At 46.7% G+C, this 25,039-nt stretch overlaps 1 protein-coding gene and 1 long non-coding RNA gene across 6 annotated transcripts; one reads left to right on the plus strand and one right to left on the minus strand.

Annotated features, from left to right (window-relative positions):
• Positions 1-742: 742 nt before the first annotated feature.
• On the minus strand, positions 743-24,147 carry ZNF184 (zinc finger protein 184). 5 transcript variants are annotated; one of them, XM_082731577.1, is made up of 7 exons: positions 24,002-24,137; positions 23,343-23,469; positions 13,781-13,848; positions 9,536-9,587; positions 6,493-6,619; positions 6,086-6,181; positions 743-3,122 (listed from the first exon to the last, which is right to left on the minus strand). In XM_082731577.1, the coding sequence occupies exons 4-7, from the start codon at positions 9,584-9,586 to the stop codon at positions 1,186-1,188; spliced, it is 2,211 nt and encodes a 736-aa protein (XP_082587703.1). In that variant the 5' UTR covers position 9,587; positions 13,781-13,848; positions 23,343-23,469; positions 24,002-24,137; the 3' UTR covers positions 743-1,185. The 5 variants fall into 5 exon arrangements, with proteins under 5 accessions (XP_082587703.1, XP_082587704.1, XP_082587701.1 ...); XM_082731578.1 differs by having other exon boundaries at positions 23,758-24,043; XM_082731575.1 differs by lacking the exon at positions 9,536-9,587 and having other exon boundaries at positions 24,002-24,147.
• LOC309865321 lies at positions 23,478-24,452 on the plus strand. Its single transcript, XR_014312029.1, has 2 exons — positions 23,478-23,640; positions 24,022-24,452. It is a non-coding gene; the product is annotated as an uncharacterized lncRNA (long non-coding RNA).
• Positions 24,453-25,039: the final 587 nt, after the last annotated feature.

Below are 25,039 nucleotides of genomic sequence, written 5' to 3' on the forward strand. Positions count from 1 at the left end.
CCCACTCTCCCCAAACCTCGCCCGTAGAAGAGTAGAGCTTTTCTGTGCTACCCTCTCTTCTCAGAGCTCTCTATTCTCAAGGCCAGGATGGAAAATCCTCAGTTGCCCTGAAAAGAGCTGCCCGGTAATCAGACTAGATCTGGAGGAAATCAAACGGGCCTGTCTCTTCCAGTACTGCTCAGCTCACATATTATCCTGACCGGGTTTGCCTCAGTGGCCGTGCAGGCTGGCAGCTGCCCACAGCCACGCATGTCATTACCACTGCCATCTGCCTTTGGTGTCTGGGGCCAAGGAAAAGCCAATAAAATGACCTTTACACAGCTGTTTAATTTCTGTACTCTGGTGAGGAAATAAATTAACCTTACCTCCCAGAGCATGTGAGAACCCAACTTAGAAAACAAGGGGGCAGTCGAAATTATGTGTGCAAATGATGGCTGCTTCTGGGAGGGCCCACCGGAGGCTACTGACCACAGGGGTGGGGGATCTGCGCCAGCTCCTTCTGGGCTGCACATTAGGAATTTAAAAAGACACCGAATCCTGATCCCTCCCAAGGTCCCTCTCCAAGGGTGGGGCCTTGGCAGCAGAATTTCCTAAAGGCCCTGCAGCGAGTCCACTGTTCAATGAAGGGGAGTAGCGCTGGTTTAGCTGCAAACCGTCTCCATGGTGGTGACCGACTCCTAAGATGCTAAGGTTGAATCCTCGCCCTGAGGTGAGCCAGTATACAATCTGAATTACTTAAGAATGCTTTAGAATTCTTTTTATTAGGAACCAGTTATTTAATGCATGAGAACAGGAGCCTCACAGGTCCCCGTCTAGTTGCTGAAGCACAAATGCTTTCTATGAGCCAAACATGCAGAGACAGACACACTCTAGAGGCGACAGAGCCCAGCGCTGACGCAGAGTAATCCTAATCACAAAGAGATTGTGAATATACAAAATTGGGATAGAAAACTCCGAACAGCCCCTGAAACCCTCTATCCAACTCCCTCATTCACAGAGCAAACCGAAGCGTCAAATGGTGCCATTCTGCAGTGTCCCCGAGCTGCCAGACGTCACAGCCGGTCGCCCCAGCCCATGTCCTCTCCACGCCCCAGCGCACGGAGGAGAGGCCCTCGGGCCCGCCCCACTTCTCCCATCGCTCCACTCCTTGGCGACGCGGCCAGGGACCGAGCAGACCGGCCTGCGTCAGATGCCCGGGTGCAGCCTCTGGTGCTTGCTGAGGGCCGAGCGGTACCGGAAGGCTTTCCCGCAGTCGCCGCAGCCGAAAGGTCTGTCCCCGGAGCGTGCGCGTGGGCGCTGGCTGAGGGCCTTGTGGCACTCGCGGCCGTCGCAGGGCTTTTGGGCTGCGAGCGCCGTCTGGTGCTTGGTCAGGTGCGCGCCGCGGCTGAAGTCCTTGTCGCGCTCACCGCACGGGTGGGGCTTCTCGCCCGTGTGGACGCGCCGGTGCTGCGCCAGGTGGGCGCTCTGGCTGAAGGCCTTGTCGCACTGGCCGCACTGGTGGGGCTTCTCCTCCGCGTGCGTCTTCTGGTGCTGCGCCAGCGACGAGCAGTGGCGGAAGGCCTTGCCGCACGCGGCGCACGCGTAGGGCTTGGCGCCCGTGTGGATGCGCTGGTGCTGCGTCAGGTGGATGTTCTGGTTGAAGGCGCGCCCGCACTCGCCGCACTTGTACGGCCGCTCCCCCGTGTGGATCTTCCGGTGCTGGATGAGCGACGAGCCGTAGCTGAAGGTCTTGCCGCACTCGTGACACTGGTAGGGCTTCTCGCCGGTGTGGATCCGCTCGTGCTTGGCCAGCGACGAGCTGCGGATGAAGGCCTTGCCGCACTCCTTGCACTCGTACGCCTTCTCCTGCGTGTGGGTCTTCTGGTGCTGGTTGAGGTTGGACAAGTAGCTGAAGGCCTTGCCGCACTCGCTGCACGCGAAGGGCTTCTCGCGGGTGTGGATCCGCCGGTGCTGCATGAGCGACGAGCAGTAGCTGAAGGCCTTGCCGCACTCGGCGCACTTGTACGGCTTCTCCCCGGTGTGGATCTTCAGGTGCTGCGCCAGGGACGACCAGTAGCTGAAGGACTTCCCGCACTCGGCGCAGTCGTACGGCTTCTCCCCCGTGTGCGTCTTCTGGTGCTGCGTGAGGTTCGAGTGCTGGCTGAAGGCCTTGCCGCACTCGTTGCACTCGTACGGCTTCTCCCCGGTGTGGATCATGTGGTGGCGGATGAACGTCGAGGGCCCGTTGAACGCCTTCCCGCACTCGTTGCATTTGTAGGTTTTCTCGCCCGTGTGGATCTTCTGGTGCTGAGTAAGGTGTGTGCTCCGGGTAAAGGTTTTGTCACATTCGTCGCACTTAAAGGGTTTCTCTCCGGTGTGAATTTTCTGATGTTCCATGAAGTGGCCCCTCTGGCTAAAGGCTTTTCCGCACTCATTGCAAGTGTATGGTTTCTCCCCGGTGTGAATTCTCTGGTGCTGCACCAGGTGGGTCCTCTGACTAAAGGCTTTCCCACATTCGTCACATTTATAGGGTTTCTCTCCAGTGTGAATTCTCTGATGTTGAGTAAGAGACGGACCCTCAATGAAGCCTTTTCCGCACTGATCACATTTATACGGTTTATCTCCGGTGTGAATCCTTTGGTGGTTTATAAGGTTCTCACTCCGGCTGAAGGCTTTCTCACATTCGTTACATTTGTAGGGCTTTTCGCCTGTATGTGTTCTCTGATGGCGAATAAGAGCCGAACAGTAACTAAAAGCTTTCCCGCATTCGATGCACTTACACGATTTCTCTTTCTTAACTGGGTTTGCATTCTGTTTGGCACTCGTTTTAGTTGAGGTCTCTTCTGACGCTTTTTCTCGTGTTAAAAGGCTTGAACTCACATTGATGCTTTTTGCAAAGTCGGTCGTCACAGGGCCTCTCTCCCAGGCAGGCATTGTCTTTTCCGTGACTTTCCGTTCTGCTGGCGTCTGTCGGCTTGCCTGGTGCTTCCCTACACTGCTTTCATACTCCCAACTCTCCGAAAAGTTAGGACTACCGGGATCATCCCTTCGCTGCTTCTCCACGACTGCCTCCTGAGATGGCTGTTCTTCAGGGATGTTTGGCTCTGGGGCTGATCTGCTCTTTTCTGGTCTTGTCTCACAGTCTGAAAGAGAAAGAAAATGTCTATATTCTCTGTATTAAAGGGGAAAAATCATTGCTGTTGTGGGAAGGACCTCATGAAGCTAAAATTGAAGCCCTTAGGAAATCTGAAGGATGTCCCGGTATAGCCATTAGGGGTAAAGCTGGAAAGAGCAAAGCATAACAACAAATATGAAAGTGGCAAGGGAATGTCTCACACTCAGTTTCATAGGTGATTTCGAGGAACCAGGAAGGTAACAGTAAATTAGAACTGACCACAGAGATGAGAGATGGCGGAGAGGAGACTAAAGCAAGTCTGAGCTGGGATTGATTGCCAATCAGCAGCAAACAGAAGTCTGTGAAGGAAGATTTCAAGTGAGGACAACCGGGGAAGACCCGGCCCGCTAGGCCCTGCTGTCAACCGCCGACCTGAGCCCACAGCTGCATCTCTGCGGGGAATGGGAGCGGCGCAGACAGAGGGCTTACTTCCACTCTAGGCATTCAGAGAATTAGGAAGAGAACTGAGGGACCAGACTATAGTGTTTGTGGGGGCGGAAGATGCCAGAAGTAGAACCACCCAGATGTTCAGATACACGGAGGATCAGCGCGAACAGCACCAAAAGAACAGGAAAAGCAATAGTAAAGTCTGTGAGAACAGAACAGAGCAGGCAAAGTCCCTTGAAGATAGGGTAACGCACGGACTAAAACGGACTAATGAGAGCAGTTTTTCCGCACACAAATAACAGACAGACACATAACCAGGAGGTGGAATGTTGCTTAAGGCCAGGGATAGGACAACTGAAGCAGCAAGGGAATCTGTGCTGGCAGATTCAGAGTACGGAAACAGAGCTGTGTAATAACACGTTTCTTCGGTTCCACTGGTGACAGGAGAGGACCACAGTTACCACCATCGTCACTGCAAGAGTGTGCCGTGAGGCAGAGACACAGGACAGCCCTCCACCCACTCTGCTCCGGGTGCCCTGGCTACAGGCAGGGCATCTGGAAGCCCAGGCCGACCCGAAATAGCCGGACCCCTTCAGCGCAGACTCGCACTTTGGCGGAATGGCCGGTTGTGCAGTACAAGGAATGGGTATATTTCCATTAGCAGAATGACACCAGAAAGACCTATTTGTACAGCAGCTGGCCATAAAAAATACGTTCTGCAAGTAGTTCACAGTGAGGAATACGGAGACCATGGGTCTGAGGCTGTGAAAGGGGAAAAGGGCATCCAGCCATGGCTGGAGTTGCTGCTGAAAGTAACGAGCATGTGACCGACGTTACCCACGCCGGCCTTAGATCTGTGTAGGGCAAAGAATGAAGGATTCCAGAGCGTTCCAGAAGGCCAGACCGAACACCACCATTTCTAGGGCGAAGAGGAATTCTCATTTTACTGCTGCAAAGCTGTGGGCCTTGGCCCCAGTACTGCCACACCTCTGCGCGTGGGGCAGCTGTTGGGGGGCTCACAGCCAGGCCGCAGGAGACCAAGGTGGAGCCATGAGGTAAGATGCACGTCAGGATTCTGCGGGGGCTGGGTCTCTACGGGTCCAGAGATGATGGCATGAGGAGGGTAAGAAGAATGCAGACAAGGCCCCAGGACCAGCAGCCACCGCCCTTTAGGGACACTTACAACTTCCAGGTACCTGTACGTGTCTGTAAAGCTGTGCGTTCTTCTTCCAGAGATAGAAGCAGCCAAGCCAGCAGTGACATCCGCTCAGAATGCTGCGAAGCGCAGGCCAGCGGCTGGCTTACCAGGACCGCCATCGTGGGGTCCCATTCCAGTAACCAGGAGTCCACCAAGGAACGGGGCCAAGGATTTCAAGCGATCGTCTCCTGCCTACCGATTGGCTCACCGGGACCATGGACGTTATCCACGCAATGTGAGGTGTCTAATGCGATTTTTACCTAAATATCTCTGGTGATGGCTGAAGCGTTTTGTGAAAAGTCTAAGATTTTTTGGTACACAGTTAAATATTTTTAAATTGCTTTCTATCTGCTCAATCTGGGGCTTTTTAAAACTTTCATTTGTAATAAAATGACTTTTCAAAAGTTAAACGTGGTTTAATAAAGCTCTTAATTTTTCTAAAGTCACTTTTCTAAACTGTGTTCCTTGAAACCATCTTCTAAGAGGAAGATTTTAAAGGGCGCAGTGTGAAAAGCCTTCTTGGTTGGGGGGTGGGGGAGGAAGGTTGCATTCTATGCAATCCTGTGGGAAGTTCATCTGGCCTGTTATGTATTTAAGAAATCTGGGTGGCCTTTCAGTTAAGAAACCTGCTAGAATTTTGATGACCCAGCACTTCTCACATTTGAACATGGAGTGCTTTCTTTTCTCCCCACAAAAAGAGCCCGTACTCTCCCCTCACTGACACTGGAGCTCTGTCCCTCACCTAGCGTGAAAGGTCAGTGTATTTTTTCAGGCTCAGATCTTTCAAGTGCCTCTCTGTGCAGTTTGGGAATTCATGGTTTACAGGAAAACTATTCACTTCAAGGGTAGAGTCAGAAGCTTAAGGAACAAGTGATAAATGAGACTGCGGGAATGGGGCTCACTTGCGGGAGAGTGTGGCTGGGAAAGCAGGGAGGCGGACTGGATGGCGGCCGAAAGGATGGAGAATAAAAGCATGTGGGTGTCGGGCACTGTGTCTGTCGGGAGGTCCTAGTCATCGAGCCTACAGGCCGGAACACATGGTAAGGGCTGAATTAGAAGACCAGGGTCCCAAAGGAGGTGGGGAAAGGTGGAATCCAGAGTGCGGGTCAAGGGGCTGCCTTCAGAAAAGAGCAGGAAGGAAACCACCTCTGGGCGGAGTATGCAAACAGAGTACATGTAGAGACGGTTAGTGTTCTGACAAAGCCCTGAGAATCCAGATGGGTTCTCCGGTCTCCACAGGAGATGCTAAAGAGAAGCAAGTCCGACTGCATTTTGGACAGAAAACCCTCTCGTCAGGCTAATGGTCAGAGTCCATGACACCTGTCCAGCAGGTGCCCATTACTCACCTCCGAAAGCACCTCCTGGGATGCCAGGCTCTACGGTCCACGGCTCCGTCCCTTGCTCTAGCTGAGAAATCACGTCAGGTTTGGAAATTTGGAGTCCTGTCCATGGGGGAAAAGGTGCCTGATTACAGGAGCAAAGTGCTACAAGAGACACGTCCGACAGGAGGAAGAGCACATAAAGCTCGACGTCATACATCCCCAGATATGGTTAAAACATGGGAACCGATGTGGACTCAGGAAAATTAACTTGTTTGTACTTCTACTTGCTAGGAGAGGAGACACCTTTTCACAGCCTTTCAGAATTTAGGAATCTTGGGTTCCTTAACTTCATTAAAGCCCAAAACTCACCGAAGCCCGAGAGACCCCTCCTGCGGCACGCCCTGGACCAGCAGCCCAGCGACCCCCCTCACCTATGGCGACCAGGTGCGTGTAGTTCTCCAGTGTCACATCTCTGAACAGTTCTCTCTGGACAGGATCCAGCTGTTTCCATTCCTCCTGGGTAAAATCCACTGTCACATCCTTGAAGGTCACGGACTCCTGAAATACCAAACAGATTTCTCCTTAGCCATAAAGCCGCCACCTAGGAAAGGGGTGGAGTTTGCAGTACGGACAGAAGGAAGGCAAGACGGCTACAGGGCAATCTGAGAAATGGCTTTGATGTTTCCTCTTTGTGAAATGAATAAAAAAACAGTACCTCATTCATAGGGTTACTGTGAGAAATTAATAAGGAATGTTCAACAGAAAGTTCTTCATTTAGGGTCCGGCATACTGGCCTAGGTTAGTGTCGGCCACGCTGACCACCATCATCTCTGTGTTCTAAGTACATGAAGTATTACAGTGTTCCTACCAACAACAGTAGACGTCCTACCTACCTCCAGGTCCTAAGAATAACCAAAAACAGTTGTGAAAGAATTTGGGGAGGAGACTTGCCCTATTATTTATATATACCTAAAGTAGGGATAGCAGGAGAGAAAGTAAAACAGTGGCCTAGTATGGACTAAGACTCAGTGAAACAGATCCAGGGTTCTAAGAACTGAAGAGGATTAAGCAACTTTCAAATTAGCTAAAATAAGCTGAATTAGTCACTAAATAGTATCATAACAAATGACTATTTGAGAAAAAAATTAAGGTGAGTCTCTTCACGGCGCACACGAAAATTTCTGTTGGAGTAGAATTTTAAAGAAAAGGCAAAAATAGGATAAAAGGGTTTAAAAGCTTAAAATATAGAAAGAAAAAATCCTCAGAGACTGACAGATATAACCACATAAAAATATAAAACTTCTAAAACTAGAAACAAAAGGCAATATTCTGAATTTCCGTAAGTAGCAAAAGAGATGAACCCACAAGCCAACAACGCAAACAAGCGGCACACCCATGACGATGCCACAGAAGCAGGAGAATGCGCTCCCGTCGGCGACCACCATGGGCCTAGAGAGGCCGGCTGGGCCGCCCACCCGCGGACCAGGGCGCTGAGTCAGTCTTGCCCGGGGCGCAACATGACAGGATCCACCCAGACTTCAGATGCACCCATCATCTAGTCCCGTTCTGTCACATGTAGGAATTTGGTCTTCAGAAGCCCTCAGAGGGCAAAGACGCGCTCAAGCACCCTTGCCAGGCTCCAGAGGATGAAAAGCAAACGTGCGTGTCCGTTGTAGGAGCGCGGTTGGAGGACGTGGGACATACGGCACATCCATACTAAAGCGCCTTATGTGGCTATTTTATTTTAAAGATTTTATTTATTTATTTGACAGACAGATCACAAGCAGGCAGAAAGGCAGGCAGAGAGAGAGGAAGGGAAGCAGGCTCCCTGCTGAGCAGAGAGCCCGATGCGGGACTCGATCCCAGGACCCTGAGATCATGACCTGAGCCGAAGGCAGAGGCTTAACCCAATGAGTCAGCAAGGTGCTCCCCCTCTTTTTTTTTTTTTTTTTAAAGATTTTAGTGGCCATTTTAAAAATGAAGTCTGTCTCTGTGCACGGATTAGGAAACACGCGTGATACCGAGACCAGTCTGCACAGCACGATCCTGTGTATGTTTATGACTATGAAGGTTTGTATGTAAATGACAGAGAAGATCTGAAAGACGACAGTAGCGGTGTTACCGGAGGGAGTGTGTCTGGGAGCTGGAGGCGGTCCCGGGACGTCCTACTTATTCTTTAGTCTGTATCTGAAACTGGGTGAGTGAATTTTGTTTTAAAATGGCTAAGTCAGCTCGTGAGATTTCTAACCACAAGGGAGCAGGTGGACTAGGTCTGCCAGTGTCCACAGCGACGGATCTCGAAGAAACGTTTCTGTATCTGAACAGCAGGCAGGACAGAACAGCGACCCCAAGAGAAGGGAGACCATGACCTGAGCCTGAAAGCCCCTCGGCACCCAGAGCTCTTAACAGCGGGTGTGTGCCCCAGGGTGGCCTCCTTTTAAGAACTCTGGCCTCCCAGGCTCCCCCAGGGAGAGCCATCCGCACATCTCTGTGGCTTACAGCCACAAACAGAGGCCCTGCGTGCCGGGCTCACAAAGGGAGGACCTGCACCTGATTTCTCTGGCTTCCATGCACAAGGACCTTTTTCCTTCTGATCCTGTTTTGTATCCTTTGCTGTAATCGTTTTTGGTCCTAAGTCATGGCCCAGCATTGGGTGAGTGCTTCTAGCAAGTCACTGGTTTATAGAGTGGTCCTGGGGCCACTGAGAAACTGTCCCGGAGTGAGGCTGGGCTAGATTCACCCTAATAAAGCTTATGGTTTTTAATAAATTCAAAGACAACAACATAAAAAGGATCAAGCTATGGTCAATATGAGACTAACAAGACTGGATCTGCACTCCTGTATGAAACTAACCAAAAAATTCCAGACAAAACACAGGAAACAAGTTTCCAAGACGGTGACTCTCCTACAACAAAGGCCAGTGATCCCTAAGAACCAGTAAGGCAACAAGAGTCCCACAATTGCTCCCGCTCATTGCCTGAGTTTCCAGGCGAGGGTTCAGACCAGGGAGGGGGTGGGGAGGAGGATGCGGAGTCTCGGCAGACATCTGGGCACTGAGGTCTAAGGACAGAGCCCTACAGAGGAAAGCTGCACCAGGAGAGAAGCCACGAGAGCTACGGAGGTTCTCTCTCGAGTACGCAGCATAGTACCCCTCAGGGTGCAGGCGTGGTGAGACCCCCACGGCAGGGGAGCAATCACCCAGGATTCCAGGGAGCAGCACCGGTGCTCATAAAGGGCGGAAATAGAGTTTCTGTTCCCACCAGTCAAATGGGCGAATTACACAGTTCGTAGATGCTGGGTAAAACACTCGAAGCACCAGGCGACCCTGCACTGCACACCGTCTGCGTCACCTAATGTGACTTAGAAGCCAGATTTGAAAGAAACACAGTTTCGAGTAATTTAACCCCAGAGTGAGGCTTAAGAATATTTTACAGGAACACAGAAGTATGCAGAACCCAGTAAAGTACAACTTACAGTGTCTGCCGTCCAGAGATTATCACGTCTGAGGGAAGCAGGAAAATACATCCTTAATGAGGAAAAAAATTAACCCATTAAAGCCAACCCAGAACTAATAAAGATACTAAAATTAAGAGAGGAGAACATTAAAAATTATTAGGACTGTAATTCTGGATGTCCAAAAAGTTAACAGAGTCACAGAAGACTTTTTTAAAAAGACCTTAATGGAACATCTAGAGCTGAAAGTGAGAACGCTGGGAGATGAGCAGCACGACCGACTGTCTCCCCGGCAGTTCGGCATTGAAGAAGGAAGGTAAATTCAAAGACAACAAAATAGAAAATATCAAAAGTAAAACAGGAGAAAACCGTTTATAAAAAGATGGCCTTGGGGCGCTGTGGGTGACTTCAGGGGACCCAGCGTGTGCACCTGGAGTCCGTGAAAACAGAAGGAGGGGAGCGGAGCAGAGAACCGTCTGAAGAAACAACAGCTCACTGGTTGCTGAACTTGAAAGGTCACAGGCCCAAGAAACTCGAGAAACCAGAGGCACACGAGACACAGAGAAATCGATGCTCGGACACACCTTAGTAACGAGCTCAAACCAGTGTCAGCGGAGGTCCTACGAGCATCCCAAGGAAAAAAGACACATAAATGTGAAGGAACAAAGATAAAATACGACAGTGACTTTTTCGCTGGAAGCAATGCAAACAAGAAAATGGAACATTATATACCAGAAAGAAGAAAAACGGTCCAATTAGAACTTTATTTTTTTATTTTTTAAAGATTTTATTTATTTATCAGAGAGAGAGGGGGAGCGAGCGAGCACAGGCAGACAGAATGGCAGGCAGAGGCAGAGGGAAAAGCAGGCTCCCTGCTGAGCAAGGAGCCCGATGTGGGACTCGATCCCAGGACGCTGGGATCATGACCTGAGCCAAAGGCAGCTGCTTAGCCAACTGAGCCACCCAGGTGTCCCCCAATTATAACTTTAAAACAATGGCAAAATGAAGCCTTCTTCGGACATTACAAACTTCAAAGAGTTCATGACCAGTGAACCACCCTGTGGGAAACCTTGCAGAAGCCCCTCGTGCAGAAGGAAAAACGATACCAGATGAGAATGAGGATCTAGCACCGATGTTTCTCAACCTCACTGTTACTGATGTTTTGGACCAAATCATTTTTTTAAAAGATTTTATTTATTTATTAGAGATTATAGGCTGGCGGCGGGGCGGGGTGAGGGGTGAGGTGGGGAAGCAGGCTCCCCACTGAGCAGACACAGCCCAATGAGGGGCTCGATCCCAAGATCCTGAGACCATGATCTGAGCTGAAGGCAGAGGCTTAACCCACTGAGCCACCTAGGCGCCCCCAAATCATTCTTTTAAATCATCGTGGGGGCAGCATGGCCAGCATCACCCCTCCAGGAGCGGGGAGCAGGTCCCAGCAGGCTGTAACAACCAAAATGTCTCCTCCCATTTCCGAACGTCCCAGGGGCCAAAATCCCACAAACTGTCAGTCACTGATATACATCATAAAGATGAAAAACACCAGAAATTCCTTTCTTACTATCTTACACCCCTTTGAAAGATAATTGCTTAAACAAAAATAAATATTGTGGGGTTTACAGCACATGAACAAGGAAAGCATGTGCCACAAATTGCATTTAATACTGGGAGGAGAGAGAAATGGAGGAACACTATTGAACGTTCTTCTGTTCAGTGGGAGTATCACTGGAAAGTAAGTGGAGATAAACATGTAGACCTTAAGCAACAAGCCTGGGTGGCTCAGTCGGTTAAATGTCTGCCTTGGGCTCAGGTTAAGATCCCAGGACAGGATTGAGTCCCGCCTCGGGGCCCCTCCTCAGCAGGGAGTCTGCTTCTCCCTCAGCAACCCCCCTGGCGCTTGCTCTCTCTCTCTCCAGTGCTCGCTCTCTCAAATAAATAAATCTTTAAACGTAAAATTATAAAATAGAATAGCAAAGGTTTATAGCTAGTAAGCTAGTGAAGAACTGGAATCCGAAGCAATATTCAGTTTCCAAAGGAAGGTAAGAATAGAAAAAGTGAACAAAGGCAGCATGAACAGGAAAAAAAACAAAACTGAATGATATTCACATCAGTAATCACACTGAGGGCGCCTGGGTGGCTCAGTCAGCTGAGTGTCTGCCTTCAGCTCGGGTCATGATCTCAGGGTCCTGGGATGGAGCCCCACGTTGGTGGGGGGGTCCCCTGCTCAGTGGGGAGCCTGCTTCTCCCTCTCTCCCTGTCCTGCTCTCTATCTCTGTCAAATAAATAAAATCTTTCTAAAAATAAATAAATAAATAAATAAATACCCCAATTAAAAGGCAGATTGCCAGACTGGACTGAAATAAGCAAAACTCAACGAACTATGTGTTACCTATAAATATATATAAAGACACAAATAAATTAAAACAGAAGGATGAAAAAGGATATGCAACACTGACACTAATGAAACAGCAAAGCAAGCTTCAGGGCCAACAATGGAAAGTTCGTTTCTCAGTGAAAACGACGAAGAGGACGTAATCATCCCACATGCCTACGCGCCCGGGAGCAGCTTCAACATCCACGCAGGAAAACCAGAGAACTGCAGGGAGAAACGCACAAATCTCCATCATGACAGCCCCGAATTTTAGTACCCCCGTCGCGACAGTTGATGAATCAACAAGTAGACAAAATCAGTAAGGATGTAAAACATTCGAACAACGTTCCACCGATGTGACCTGACCTCAGTCCCCCACAGATGGCCACATCCATATCCTCCAAACTACGAAATTATTGAAATTATTGAAAACGAGAGGCACTGCAGGTGGGATGGTGTTGAGGACTTTAAAATGGGCAAATTATCCCAGATGACATGCGGGGCCCAGTGTCACCAAGAGGCCTAATAAGAAGGTCACAGAGCAGGAGTCGTGAAGAATTGAGGTTTAAGGATGCCACACCAGTAGCTCTGAGGACGGAGGAACAAGACACCAGGCAAGAACCCAGGCCACCTCTAGAAGCTGGAAGGTGAGGGGACAGATGCCGCCCCACAGCCTTCAGAGGAATGCAGCCCAGCCAGCTCATTTTGGACTTCTGACCTCTGTAACTGTAGAGTTAATGTGTTGTTTTCAGTCATTAAGCTGGTAAAAGGAAGCTAATCCATTCTTAGAATCCTCTACCCGACAACAGCAAAACATACATTCTGTTCAAGGGCTCACTGCTCACTTACTCAAGGAGACCAGTCACAGCAACAGACGTCTCAAATCCAGAGAGACTCCAGTCACACAATGTGTGTTCTCTGGATACATTCACTGTCTTGATTGTGGTGACAGTTTCATGGGTGCACAGGTATGTCACAACTTACTGAGTTACACACTTCAAATAGATGTAGTTTATCATCACACTATACCTCAATAAAAAAGTGACACCAGAAGTACATGAGCTGAAAGTGGGAAGAACTGGGATCATTTCTTTGATTACATTGTGGGAAGGAAGTAGGGGGAAAGTCTAAGAACAAGGAGGCTGATTAAGCAAGGCCTTGAGATGAATTATACCCGGTGCAACACGGGTTACCTTTTCTGTATGACGTCTCAGTCAGTTCCTGGTTTTTCCTAAGAGTATCCTGTCCCTTTCTTCCTCAAAAACCATTAATGGATGGCTTACAGAAGAAAGCCTTCCAACTTCTCATCGAGACATCTGAGGCCTGCCACATTCCGACTTATTTAATCATTTGTTTACCCTCTGCCAAAAATAAACAGGCTCTCCCAAGTTTTCTGATTCCTGTTTAACACGTTGTTAATTGTGAACCTTTGCTCAACATCTTCTCCAAGCTAAAATCACCCCATCCCCCCTCATTACTTGTCTAAGTATCCAAATGGCCGCCATCCTGTGAGAGGCTGTGCCAAACCCATACCCCTCGAAACGGAGCCCTCCAGACCGCACATACCTGCATTCTCTGTTCTCCATGGTACTCGCTTAGCTTTGTTTATATTCACCTGTTCTGGTTTTAGCAGTCATCTGGCCTATGCCAGTAAAGGACTCAGTTTTGTACGTCCTTTGCTCTGTCACTGTTGGAGCATGACCAGACGCTAAGCAGGAGCTTAGGTAAGTGTGTTAGTGAGGCTGGAGAGGCAGAGGTCGGGCGCCACTGGGCAGCTGGGAGCCTGGAGCAAATTCCTGGTGCTGGTTTTTAAATGGACAACCCCCCACCCCACCCCGCAGGAAACACACAGTCTACTCTGCGGACTAAACTGCTTTTCAGGAATTCCCACTTACCTGGAAACTGGCTGACGCGAGGAGAGTCCGTTCGCCTTGGAGAAGGGCAGACCCCAAAGAAGACCGATCTGGAGAAGGAGAAGGAACCACAATGAATCCTGTCCAGATGAGCTGTTCCCAGCAATCTGTTAAATCCAGCTATCTTCCCATGTGAAAATAGCAAGAACTATGCGGTTTCCTTTACTTCTCTGAATCTAAAAACACAAAGAACGTAACTGGTACCCTCCTCGGTAGACTCAGGGCATAAAGTGTCAACGTTCACTCGTCTGTCCCGGGACACGTACAGTATCCTTCAGTTCAGTCTGTTCCCTATTAAGTAAAGCCAAGTATTTCTGCTGCCTTCTCTGCTATGAACATCTGAATAAACAATAGGATTACTTCCCAAAAGTCCTCATAGGCCCTTTAAAGTGCTGCTGTTAATATAAATTATATATCACAATGGCACGATTACTTATACTGCCTACCCACCAGAATTTCTCAAGCTTAAACTCACATAGTCAGTACCAACTGCTGGCAAGCGTACAGAGCAACGGGGACTTCGGCGCAGTGCTGGGGCAGGAAAGGTACCAACCACAGAGAAAAACTGCTGGGCAGTTAGAAACCCAAGTTAAACATACGCTTGTTCTGAACTCAGCAGTTCCACTCGTGTGCCAGGCTTGTGACCGCTGAGACTTGTACAAGATTGTTTAGAGCACATTTGTTCAAAATGTCCCCAAACTGGAAACCACCCAAATGTCTTTCAACAGGTGAATGGATGAGCAAACCACATTTTCACACAGCAAAATGTTATTCAACAACATAAAAGAATGAGCTACTGATGTACTCAGGAACACGCATGTACCCTACAATGCTGAGCAGATGTGGAAGAACACAACTCGATACCTGCACTCACGTAAACAGAGACTCGAGCGATGGCAATGCAAGTCAGAACAGTGGTCACCCCTGCCGGGTGGGATAGTAGTAACTGGGCAGGAGCAAAAGAGAAACTTGGGGCATCAGAAACATCCTACATTTTACTGTGGGTGGTGATTCCACTGGTGTATGACACCTAAATTAATCCGGCAATGAACTTGAGAGTTGTGCACTTAATGTATGTAACTTACATGTCCAGAAAACAGAAACAAACTATGCTCTTGGAGAGTTCTATTCAGAGTAATGGCTCACAGGAAAGACCAATTCTCAGAAAGCAGAGGAAGCACTAAAAGGAACTATGTATTTTTCTTGACTTACATTTGCTCACTAAGGGAAAATTGATTTGTAATAGACATTTTGAGAAAAAAAAATGGTGTGATTTTAGAGTTTTTAGCAGAAGGAAATGTTCTGCGTGTACAGATATGTAACCTAGACTTTAGGAAAACAGAATCAAGACCAATGTCTCAGGGAAGATGCTTTTGATTTCAAGTAACAGAAACCAACAGAACCAACAAGAGCGAGACCTGTGGAGACCAACTATGTTGGTTCCAGTAAATGGCAACAACAGATGCTCGGTAAACGTTATAAATATTATGACTATTAGGGACAGAGACACATGAAAACTATAACTGTGAAAAATTCCAAGAAGAAAAAAAAAAAGCAAGGACTTAAAACCATTTTGGCTGATTCACATTTATAAAAGACGTAACTGGCGCACATTGAGGAGGAGTGACAAGGTGGCATAATGAGAGTTTTCTATCCTCTTTCCTGCAAAGATGGATGAATGGATGGATCCAAACATGGATTACACCATCACCCACGGAAGAGAATGTCTCTGTGGAAGTCCAGGAGTCCAACAGGGAAGTTTCAACACATGATGGAAACAAAACAACAACAACAAAACAAAACAAAATAGTAACAAAAGAACGAAAAAAACTAAAAACACCCAGGACTGGATGCACTGAAGATGTAAGAGGCGGTTTCGTTTGGTCTATGTCACATCCCGGGCCAAGAGAGACCTTCTTGGCCCATCATTCCTGCCACAGAGGAAAGAGCATGTGGGAGGCCTCAGTGCCCCTAGCTGTGCGGTTTGCAACCAGAAAGACCCACCTCCCTCTCATCCATCCAGAACACTGAAGTGTCCCGAGTGACTGGAGGACAGGGAGCAGCTGGGGGAACGGCAGTCCGTGTCTCGGAGGGTAACAAAGGACCTCAGATCCTACGAGCCACTTCGTGGACCCCCAGGAAGCCTGCCACAGGGCCACTGGGGATGCTTCAGCTGAAGATCCGCCCCGCCAGCCTACGGGCAGCCCCGAGCACTCTGCCTGCTGCACCTGCACACACACCATCCTCCCATGGCGGACCCCCCGGGTACATACATCCCTGATGGCAGTGAGGGCAAGACTTGGGAGACCGCTAGCGAGCAAACAAGCCAGCCTGACTCTGCAGGATTGGGAAAAAGGCACTAAAGCCTGAGCATTCAGTACCAGAGGAGAGCAAATGCAAGTCTGTCCGCACCCGGCCTAGCGCTGCAGGACTGAGAGAAGGCGTACAATTTTAAGAAAGCCTCCCCACGAGGAAACAAGAAGAGTGGGCGAAACAGATCCACAGAAGGTCTGAGAACACCTCAGAATCCCTAACAGGGCTGACAGAAGGTATTTTTCTCCGGAAGCCAGTGACAGGAAGAGGGGACTGCCTCTTCGAATGCAAAGATATCACACCAGACTTCAAGAAACATGAAAGAAAACATGACACCACCAAGAGAACAGAGTAATTTTCCTATAACTAATGCTAAAGAAAGGGAGCTTTAGGACTTACACGATTAAAAAAAAATTCAAAATAGTTGTTTTAAAGATGCTCAGTGAGCTCTAAGAAAATACAAGAAGACACTTAAATGAAATTAAGAAAACCATACATAAAATTTGAAGTTTAATAGATATAAATCATAAACAAAAAAGCAAAACAAAAACTCTAGAACCAGGGGCGCCTGGGTGGCTCAGTGGGTTAAGCCGCTGCCTTCGGCTCAGGTCATGATCTCAGGGTCCTGGGATTGAGTCCCGCATGGGGCTTGATCTCAGGGTCCTGGGATCGAGTCCCGCATGGGGCTCTCTGCTCGGCAGGGAGCCTGCTTCCCTCTCTCTCTGTCTCTGCCTGCCTCTCCATCTACTTGTGATTTCTGTCAGATAAATAAATAAAATCTTAAAAAAAAAAAATTCTAGAGCCAAAGAACACAATGAAATGAACAATGCAATGGAAGACACCTATTCTAACTGAACCACACACAGGAAAGAACCCTAGAGGTTAGTTTGAAATTGTCCACTCAGAAGAGAGCAGGAGAAAAAGATGAGGAACTCCTACGTAAACAATAGAATACCATTAAACAATCCACACATTACTGGAGTCCCAGAAGAATAAAGGAAAAAGAGACAGAAAGCTTATGTAAAGAAATAATAGCTAAGAATTTCCCAAATCTTGGCTGAAACTAGGACCTCCAAGTTCATGAAGCTCACAGGTCTCCAAATAATTTCCACTGAAAAATATCTTCTCTAAAACACATTATGATGGGGTGCCCAGGTGGCTCAGTAGGTTAAGCATCGGCCTTTGGCTCAGGTCATGATCCTGGAGTCCTGGGATTGAGCTGTACACTGGGCTCCCTACTTAGCAGGGAGTCTGCTTCTCCCTCTGCCTGCAGCTCCCCTTGCTGTGAGCACTCTTGCTCTCTCTGACAAATAAATAAATCTTTAAAAAATAAAATGCAACACATTATGGGGGCGCCTGGGTGGCTCAGTCATTAAGCATCTGCCTCCGGCTCAAGTCATGATCCCAGGATCCCGGGATCACGCCCCACATTGGGCTACCTGCTCTTTGGAAGCCTGCTTCTCCCTCTCCCACTCCCCCTGCTTGTGTGTCTGTCAAATGCCCCTCTCTTGCTGTGTCTGTCAAATAAATAAAATCTTTTTAAAAATAAATAAAAACAAATAAATAAATAAATAAAATAAATAAAACATTATGATAAAACTGTCTACAATCAAAGACAAAATTATAAAAGCAGGAAAAGGGGGAAAAAAATCTCTCACATTTAAGGGGAAGCCCTGTAAGGCTATTGGCAGAGCGCTCAGCAAAACACCGTGCAGCCAGGACAGAGTGGGATGATATATTCAACATACTGAAAGAAAAAAACTACCAACCAAAAATACTTTACCCAGCAAAGCTGTGCTTCAGAAATGGAGGAAGATATTCCTGTGCAACAAAAGTTGAAGGAGTTATCAGCACTATATCTGCTTTACAAGAAATGCCAAAAGGCATCTTTCAATATGAAATGAGAGGATGCTGATTAATGAAATGAAAACATGAAATTACAGAACACACTGGTAGAAATAAGTGTACAGTCAAATTCAAAACACTCTAATACTGAAATACAGTTGCGTGTTCAGCAGTAAGAGTTAAAGGACAAGACTGTTAAAAATAACTATAGCTACAATAACTTATTAATACAAAATATAAAAAGATGTAAGTTGTAACATCAAATACATTAAAATGGGAGGAGCAGTAAAAAGGAAAAGTTTTTGTATGCCACTGAAGTTAGGTTAGTAATCAGCCTGAAACAGACTGTTTTATCTGTAAGATGTTTTCTGTAAGCCCCAGGATAACCACAAAGCAAAACTTATAGTATGACACACAAAAGATAAAGAAAAGGAAATCCGAGCATACCTCTCTGGAAAATGATCAGTTCACAAAGGAAGTCCGCAAAAGAGGAAGAAAAGAACTGGGGAAGTAGAAAGCAGCCAGAAAATGACTAGTAAGGCATCAGTATGTCCTTATTTACTAATCATTAAACATAAATGTACTAAATTCTCCAATTAAAGGAACAGAGTAGCTGAATGGATAAAGAAAGTAAGACCCAACTGTATCCTTAGAAAAGACTCCCTCAGTTTTAAGGGCACACTAGACTCAAAGTAAATAAATGGAAAAAGATATTCCACCCAAATGGAGAGCAAAAGAGAACAGAGCTAGTTATGTATGTATCAAATGAAACAGACTTAAAAGTCACAAGCTGTAAAGACACAAAAAGGGTCATTATGTAACGACAGTCAATTCACTGAGAGAATATAATCATAAATACGCATGCACCTAATCCCAAAGCTCCTAAATCTGCTCAGCAAATACTAATAGAGAAATAGACAACAAGACTTCGGATACATTTCCAGCAACAAATAGATCATCCAGACAAAATTAACAAGGAAACTGGGCTTGAACCTACCTTAAACCAACTGGACCTAACAGACATCTACAGAACATTCTATCCAACACCACCAGAATACGCATCCTTCTCAAGGACACAGAAACGTTCTCCAGGTTAGATCACAAAACAAGTCTTAGCAAATTTAAGAAGACTAAAATCACACCCACTGTCTATTCCAACAATATTAGAATGAAACCAGAGATCAAAAACTGGAAAAGCCACAAATATGTAGACATTAAACAGCACCCTTGGGACAACCAAAAGGGTCAAAGAAGAACTCAAAAGGGAAATCAAAAGATATTTTTGAAACAAATGAAAATGGAAACAAAATATTAAAACCTATGGGATGTAGCAAAAACTCTGAGAGGTGCTAAATGTCTGCATTTAGAAAAAAGATCTCAAATACACAACCTGCGTTATACCTCAAGGAACCAGAAAAAGAACAAACTAAGCCCACAAGTTAGTAGAAAAAGAGGAAATAAAGATGAGGGCAGAAGTAAATGAAATAAAGACCAGAAAAATAATTTAAAAGATCAATGAACCTAGGAGTTGGTTTTTTGAAAAGGCAGACAAAATAGAAAAACTTTCAGCTAAACTAAGTAAAAAGGAGAAAAGACTTAAATAAAATCAGAAATGAAAGAGGAGACATTACAACTGATACTCCAGAAATACAAAGGATCCGACAAAACTACTATGCCAACAGATTGGATAACCTATAAAAAATAAACTCTTAGAATCATATAGCCTAATAAAACGGGAATCATGAAGAAACAGAAAATCTGAACAGAAAAATAAGGAGTAAGGAGATTGAACCAGTAAAACCCCCCACAACAAACAAGCCTAGTATAAGACAGTTTCACCGGTGAACTCGATCTAACAGTGCAAGAATTAATACCAGTACTTCTCAAACTCAGCATAACAGCATATTTGGCCCATTAATATTGGACAGGAGAGCCAAGAACACTCAATGGGGGAAAAATGGAGGAAGAACAGTCTTCAAAAAATGGTGGTAAGAAATACCACCATGTCGGGACGCCTGGGTGGCTCAGGTGGTTGAGCAGCTGCCTTCGGCTCAGGTCATGGGATCGAGTCCCACATCGGGCTCCTTGCTCGGCAGGGAGCCTGCTTCCTCCTCTCTCTCTGCCTCCCATTCTGTCTGCCTGTGCTTGCTCTTGCTCCCTCTCTCTCTCTGAAAAATAAATACAATCTTAAAAAAAAAAAAAAGGAATACCACCATGTGATAATCACATGCAGAATAATGAAAATGAACCCCTACTGTACACCAATCATGAAAATGAACTTGAAATAGGTTACAGACTTAAAACCTAAAATCCTAAAACTCCTGGAAGAAAAGTTAGGAGGAAAACTCCTTGCCATTGGTTTTGGCAACCTTTTCAATCAAAAGCACAAGCAACATGAGCAAAGGTAAACAAAACTAAAAAAAAAAAAAAATCTGTATAGCAAAGGAAATAATCAACAAAATGAAAAGGCAACCTATGGTATGGGAGAAAAGATTTGCAAACCGTGTATTTGATATAGATTATATGAAATATGTATAAGGAACTCATACAACTCAATAGCATAAAAACAAATAATCCAACTTAAAAATGGGCAGAGGACTGAATAAACATCTTTCCAAAGAAGAGACGTGGATGGCCAGCAGGTACATAAAAAGGTGCTTGACATCACTCCGCATCAGGGAAATGCAAATCAAAACCACAATGAGATCCCACCTCCCACCTGTCAGTAGGAGTACTATCCAAAAGACAAAAGATAACAAGTATTGGTGAGGATGTGGAGAAAAGGAACCTTTGTGTGCTATTAATGGGAATGTAAATTGATATAGCCACTATGGAAATGCAGAGATCACTTATTCTTTATCTGTTCATCTGCTGATGGAAATAGTTTTGTTCTTGTGTCTTGGCTGTTGTGATTAGTAATGCAGTAAATACAGGGGTGCAGGTACTTCTCCAAGGAGACTTTATTTTCTTTGGATATGTATCCAGAAGTGGGGTTGCTGGATCATATGGTAGTTCTATTTTTAATTTTTTAAAAATTTTATGTATTTGACAGAGAGAGAGCATAAGCAGGAGGAGCCCCAGAGGGAGACGGAGAAGCAGGCTCCCTGCTGAGCAGGAGCCCAGTGCAGAGCTTGATCCCAGGACCCTGAGATCACGACCTGAGCCAAAGGCAGCTGCTTAACTGACTGGGCCACCCAGGCATCCCCTATTTTTAATTTCTTGAGGAACCTCTGTACTGTTTTCCAAAGAGGTCATATCAATTTACATTCCTATCAGCTCTGATGATATGTGTGTGTGTCTCATACACACACACACACACACACACACACACACACAGACATACTATTCAGTCATAAAGAAAGGAAGGAGATCCTGCCATTTGCAACAACATGCGTGGACCTTGAGGACATTGTGCTATGTGAAGTAAGACAACGGAAGACAAACACCGCATGCTCTCACTTACACGTGGAATCTAAAACAGCTGACACGAAGAATTTCCAGGGGTCGAGGGCGGGGGGAAACAGGAGATGCTGGTCAAAGAGCACGAGCTCCCAGCTCTAAGATAAACGAGTTCCGGGGATCTCTGAACAGCATGGTGACTGTGGTTACTAACAGCATATTACACAGCTGCAATCCGCTGAAGAGAGTCCATTTTAAAGGTTCTCACCACGCACACGCCAGAAGGCAAATACGTGAGGTGAAAGATGGGGTAACTAACCTCACTGTGGTGTTCACTTCCCAACATCCAAGTGTTTCAAGTCACCGCACTGAAAAACTTAAACTTACACAATGCTTACACAACAGCTATATCTCAGTATAGCTGGAAAAATTTTTCTCAGCAACGTTTTGTAGTTTCGGTGTACAGATCTCACACATGCTAATTATATTCCTGTTTCATATTTTTGATGCTATTGAAAGCAGAATTGTTATTTTTATTATAATTTACAATTGTTACTGCTAATAATGAAAGAGTTGATTTTCACAATTAACTCTTTGTTTTGAGATAAATTTTAAATACACTTGCAGTTGTAAGAAGATTCTCTGCACTCTTGCAAAAAAAGAATTAAGGATTAATATGAGGTATGGCTCAAACCTATGTAAATAAGTAATGTTAAGATTTCTAATGATATTAAATTAAAAAAAATTGTATGAGAACAGGTTAAACCAAACTTGAGTGCATACTGATACCTACAGAATGTAAAAACACTGACAATGCAGAGGAAAGTCTATAGTGACATGTCACCTGGCTCTGTCCTAACACTGATCTGTTCAAGGACAAGAAGGAAGAAATAGAAGGAACACTCACTAAATATGCCAGTGACACGAAGCTGGAAAGGACAGTTCAAACACTGAGTTAGTGAAGATTCATCATTATTCTGACAAGCTGGAAAACTTGGACAAAAAGCTGAACAATCATATATGTAAATCGTGATATTAGGGATAAAAAAGCAATTCTCTTACACAAGGCAGGCAGAAATCTAGTTCATTGTAGTGTATGTACAGTGGTTTATGTAGAGTTTACAGCATAATATCACTGATTGTTTCCAAAGCAAACATAATCTGATGCTAAACAGCAAAAGTATAATCCAAACCGGAAAAAGTACTTACAGGTACTAAAAGTATATAGAACTTATCATAAACATATCTAAAATCTTTCACTTTAGGCAATGCATTTTAAGAAGCATGCTCTCAGTTGGGAGAGTCTTGGGAAAAGAGGTCCAAATAGATATGAAGATCCGTGAGAGGAAGTGTGGCTGTTTTGCTTAGAAAAGAAAAGAATCTGAGTAGGAGTTATAACAGCTGAATTCACATTCTGAAGGGCAATAACGTGAGAGAGAGAACAGTCTCTTGCTTTTGGAGACTAAGAACTAAGATCCAGCATAGAAGCTAAGGGGAAAGGCACTTCTGCCTAACATGATGAACTTAAAAAAAAAAAAGAAAAGTCTTGAAAAGAAAAGAAAGAAAAAAAGAAAGAGCCACCAAGAGAATAGTCTACACCCAAAATAGAGACTTTAATGCCACACTCCAGGCATAGGTTTAACAAACGGCCATCTGTCAGGGTTACTTTTATTCTTGTACTGAAGGGTTGATTACCAAGATTTTTTCTGACTACAAGATTATCATTCTAATATTTAAGAAATAAAAGTCATGCGAGGATCACAGATATTCTGAATCATCGCTCCTTTTTCATTCTCCATCCCGAAGCCGGGGAGAATGAACTCATCCTGCAAGTCTCGTCATATAAACCTAAGTAAGAATCTCACACCTTAATGTAATTCAGTTTTTCTCTATCCTTGCGAGAAGGCTCCCTCCTCCCACCTCTGCCGGCTGTCAGATATTTGCTCTTCTGGCCCATCACCCCGCTCTCCCCCGTGATGCCCACTACCTTCCATCTCAGCAGCTCATTCCGCTCCTCTGGAACGTGCACACCGGGTTTCCCAAGCAGCGTCCTTGCAGCTGGGGCCTCGGTCTGGGGCTCAGATGAGCCCTTGCACACGCTGCGACTGGCGGCCCTAAAAGACACAGCCCGGGGTCAGCTGCATGCGTCACAATCCTACTTCAGAGTTTTGCACAGCGGCTGAGAGATCCCTGGAAAAGAGAAGTGCCCGCCGAGAGCCACCGAACAGTCACTCGCGCCGAACAAAAAGAGAGCGGAGCTCGAGGACGCAGGTTCAGCTCCAGAGGCAAGGAGAGCCTTGGTGCGGACCCTCAAGTCCGGCCAGAGGCGCCCCCAGACCCGGCCCATCACCTCCACGCACACTTGCGGGCTCCCACCCCGGCGCGGGGACGGGGAGGCACACCTGTTGCAGGGTGGCAAAGCTGGAAGGCGGACAAGCAGGGCGGGGCCCGCGCCAGTCCTTCCTCCCAGACCGGAACAAAAGAACAAAGCCCTCCGAGGGATCAGGGCGGGACCGCCCCGCACAGAGGGAGGCGAGGGGCGCCCCCTTCGAGGACTCCCCAGCTCCCTCCCGCAGGCGCCGCTTCCAGCCCAGGGAGAAGGGTGACGTCACACGGCTGCAAGGCTGGCGGTTGCCATGGTGATACCTGGGCTTCCCTCCCTCTAGGGCGATCCACACGCACGGATCCCGCGTCCGGAAGCGCCAGGACAATCACCAGACCTAGCGGAGCGAGTCGAGGAGGCTGCACTTCCCCGACGCCAACCTCTGTTCACGCCTACTGCCGGCTTCAACGGCCACTTCCGGTCGCGCGAAGAGAACCCCGCCCCCGCACGTCGCAGGCTTTCCACCGTGCCGGGAGGGCTCGCAGAACTACGATTCCCAGAATGCTCCGTGACACAGAACTCCATTTCCCAGAGGCCAAAGCCAACGTGTACGGTTTCCCATCGCACCGGGCGGGAGCTCTCCCCTCCAGTCACTGGCTTCTCAACGTCGCAGGTGGGAGTTGCGGGAAGCGGGGACTTCCAAGTTTGTGTGACCGAACAGTGTAAATATGCATTTACACGCGCATATAGTTTTAAAACACAGGTACTTCTCGGGGCATTACTTGCCTCATTACTTGTCCTGCATTCTATTTAGGGCTCTATTCCTTTGTCATGTAAAGAATTCTGGTCGTGACCCATCCTGTTGCTTTCAGCACTCTCAAATGGGTCACGACCCACTTTTTTTTTTTTTTTTATGCTAAGGGAAACCGGGAGGTGTTGTTCTTGTATTTTGCTCTACAGCCCTACAGCAGTGCATGGTTTTGCCTGCGTCAGCCGGCTGCCAGTGGAGTCCGACGCTGGTCTGCCAGCATATTCCTGGCAAAAAAGAACCCAACAGAAGTCGTAGGTTTTGATACTTTCCACGTGTGGTTGGCGCACACACTTCACTGTGCTGTGCGTCCCCAGCTTTTGGGTAGAGGGCGGAAGATCAGGTCACTCTAACACTAAATTCGGAAATGCTAACACTGAGTATATGAAAAACATTCACAGTCAAAGGAAAGGGGACTATAAATTAGAAGTGTTTGAGAGCAGATTTCAGAAAAGATCTAAGGTAGGCACTAGAAAATTTCAGGAAACAAGTTGGTATTCTCAGTAGGCTGCAAGAAGACAGGGCCTGAATGAAACAGGTAAAAAGATGTGAG

This window comes from Mustela nivalis, assembly GCF_964662115.1.
Source record: "Mustela nivalis genome assembly, chromosome: 5".
NCBI lineage: Eukaryota > Metazoa > Chordata > Mammalia > Carnivora > Mustelidae > Mustela > Mustela nivalis.

What these genes read in the sequence shown, in the direction of transcription:
- ZNF184 (XM_082731575.1), bottom strand. An exon ending in TCGCGTCAGCCAGTTTCCAG is followed by an intron (nt 6,620 to 13,780) that starts GTAAGTGGGAAT and finishes TTGGTATTTCAG; the next exon opens with GAGTCCGTGACCTTCAAGGA. An exon ending in CACGCACCTGGTCGCCATAG is followed by an intron (nt 6,182 to 6,492) that starts GTGAGGGGGGTC and finishes CCCCATGGACAG; the next exon opens with GACTCCAAATTTCCAAACCT.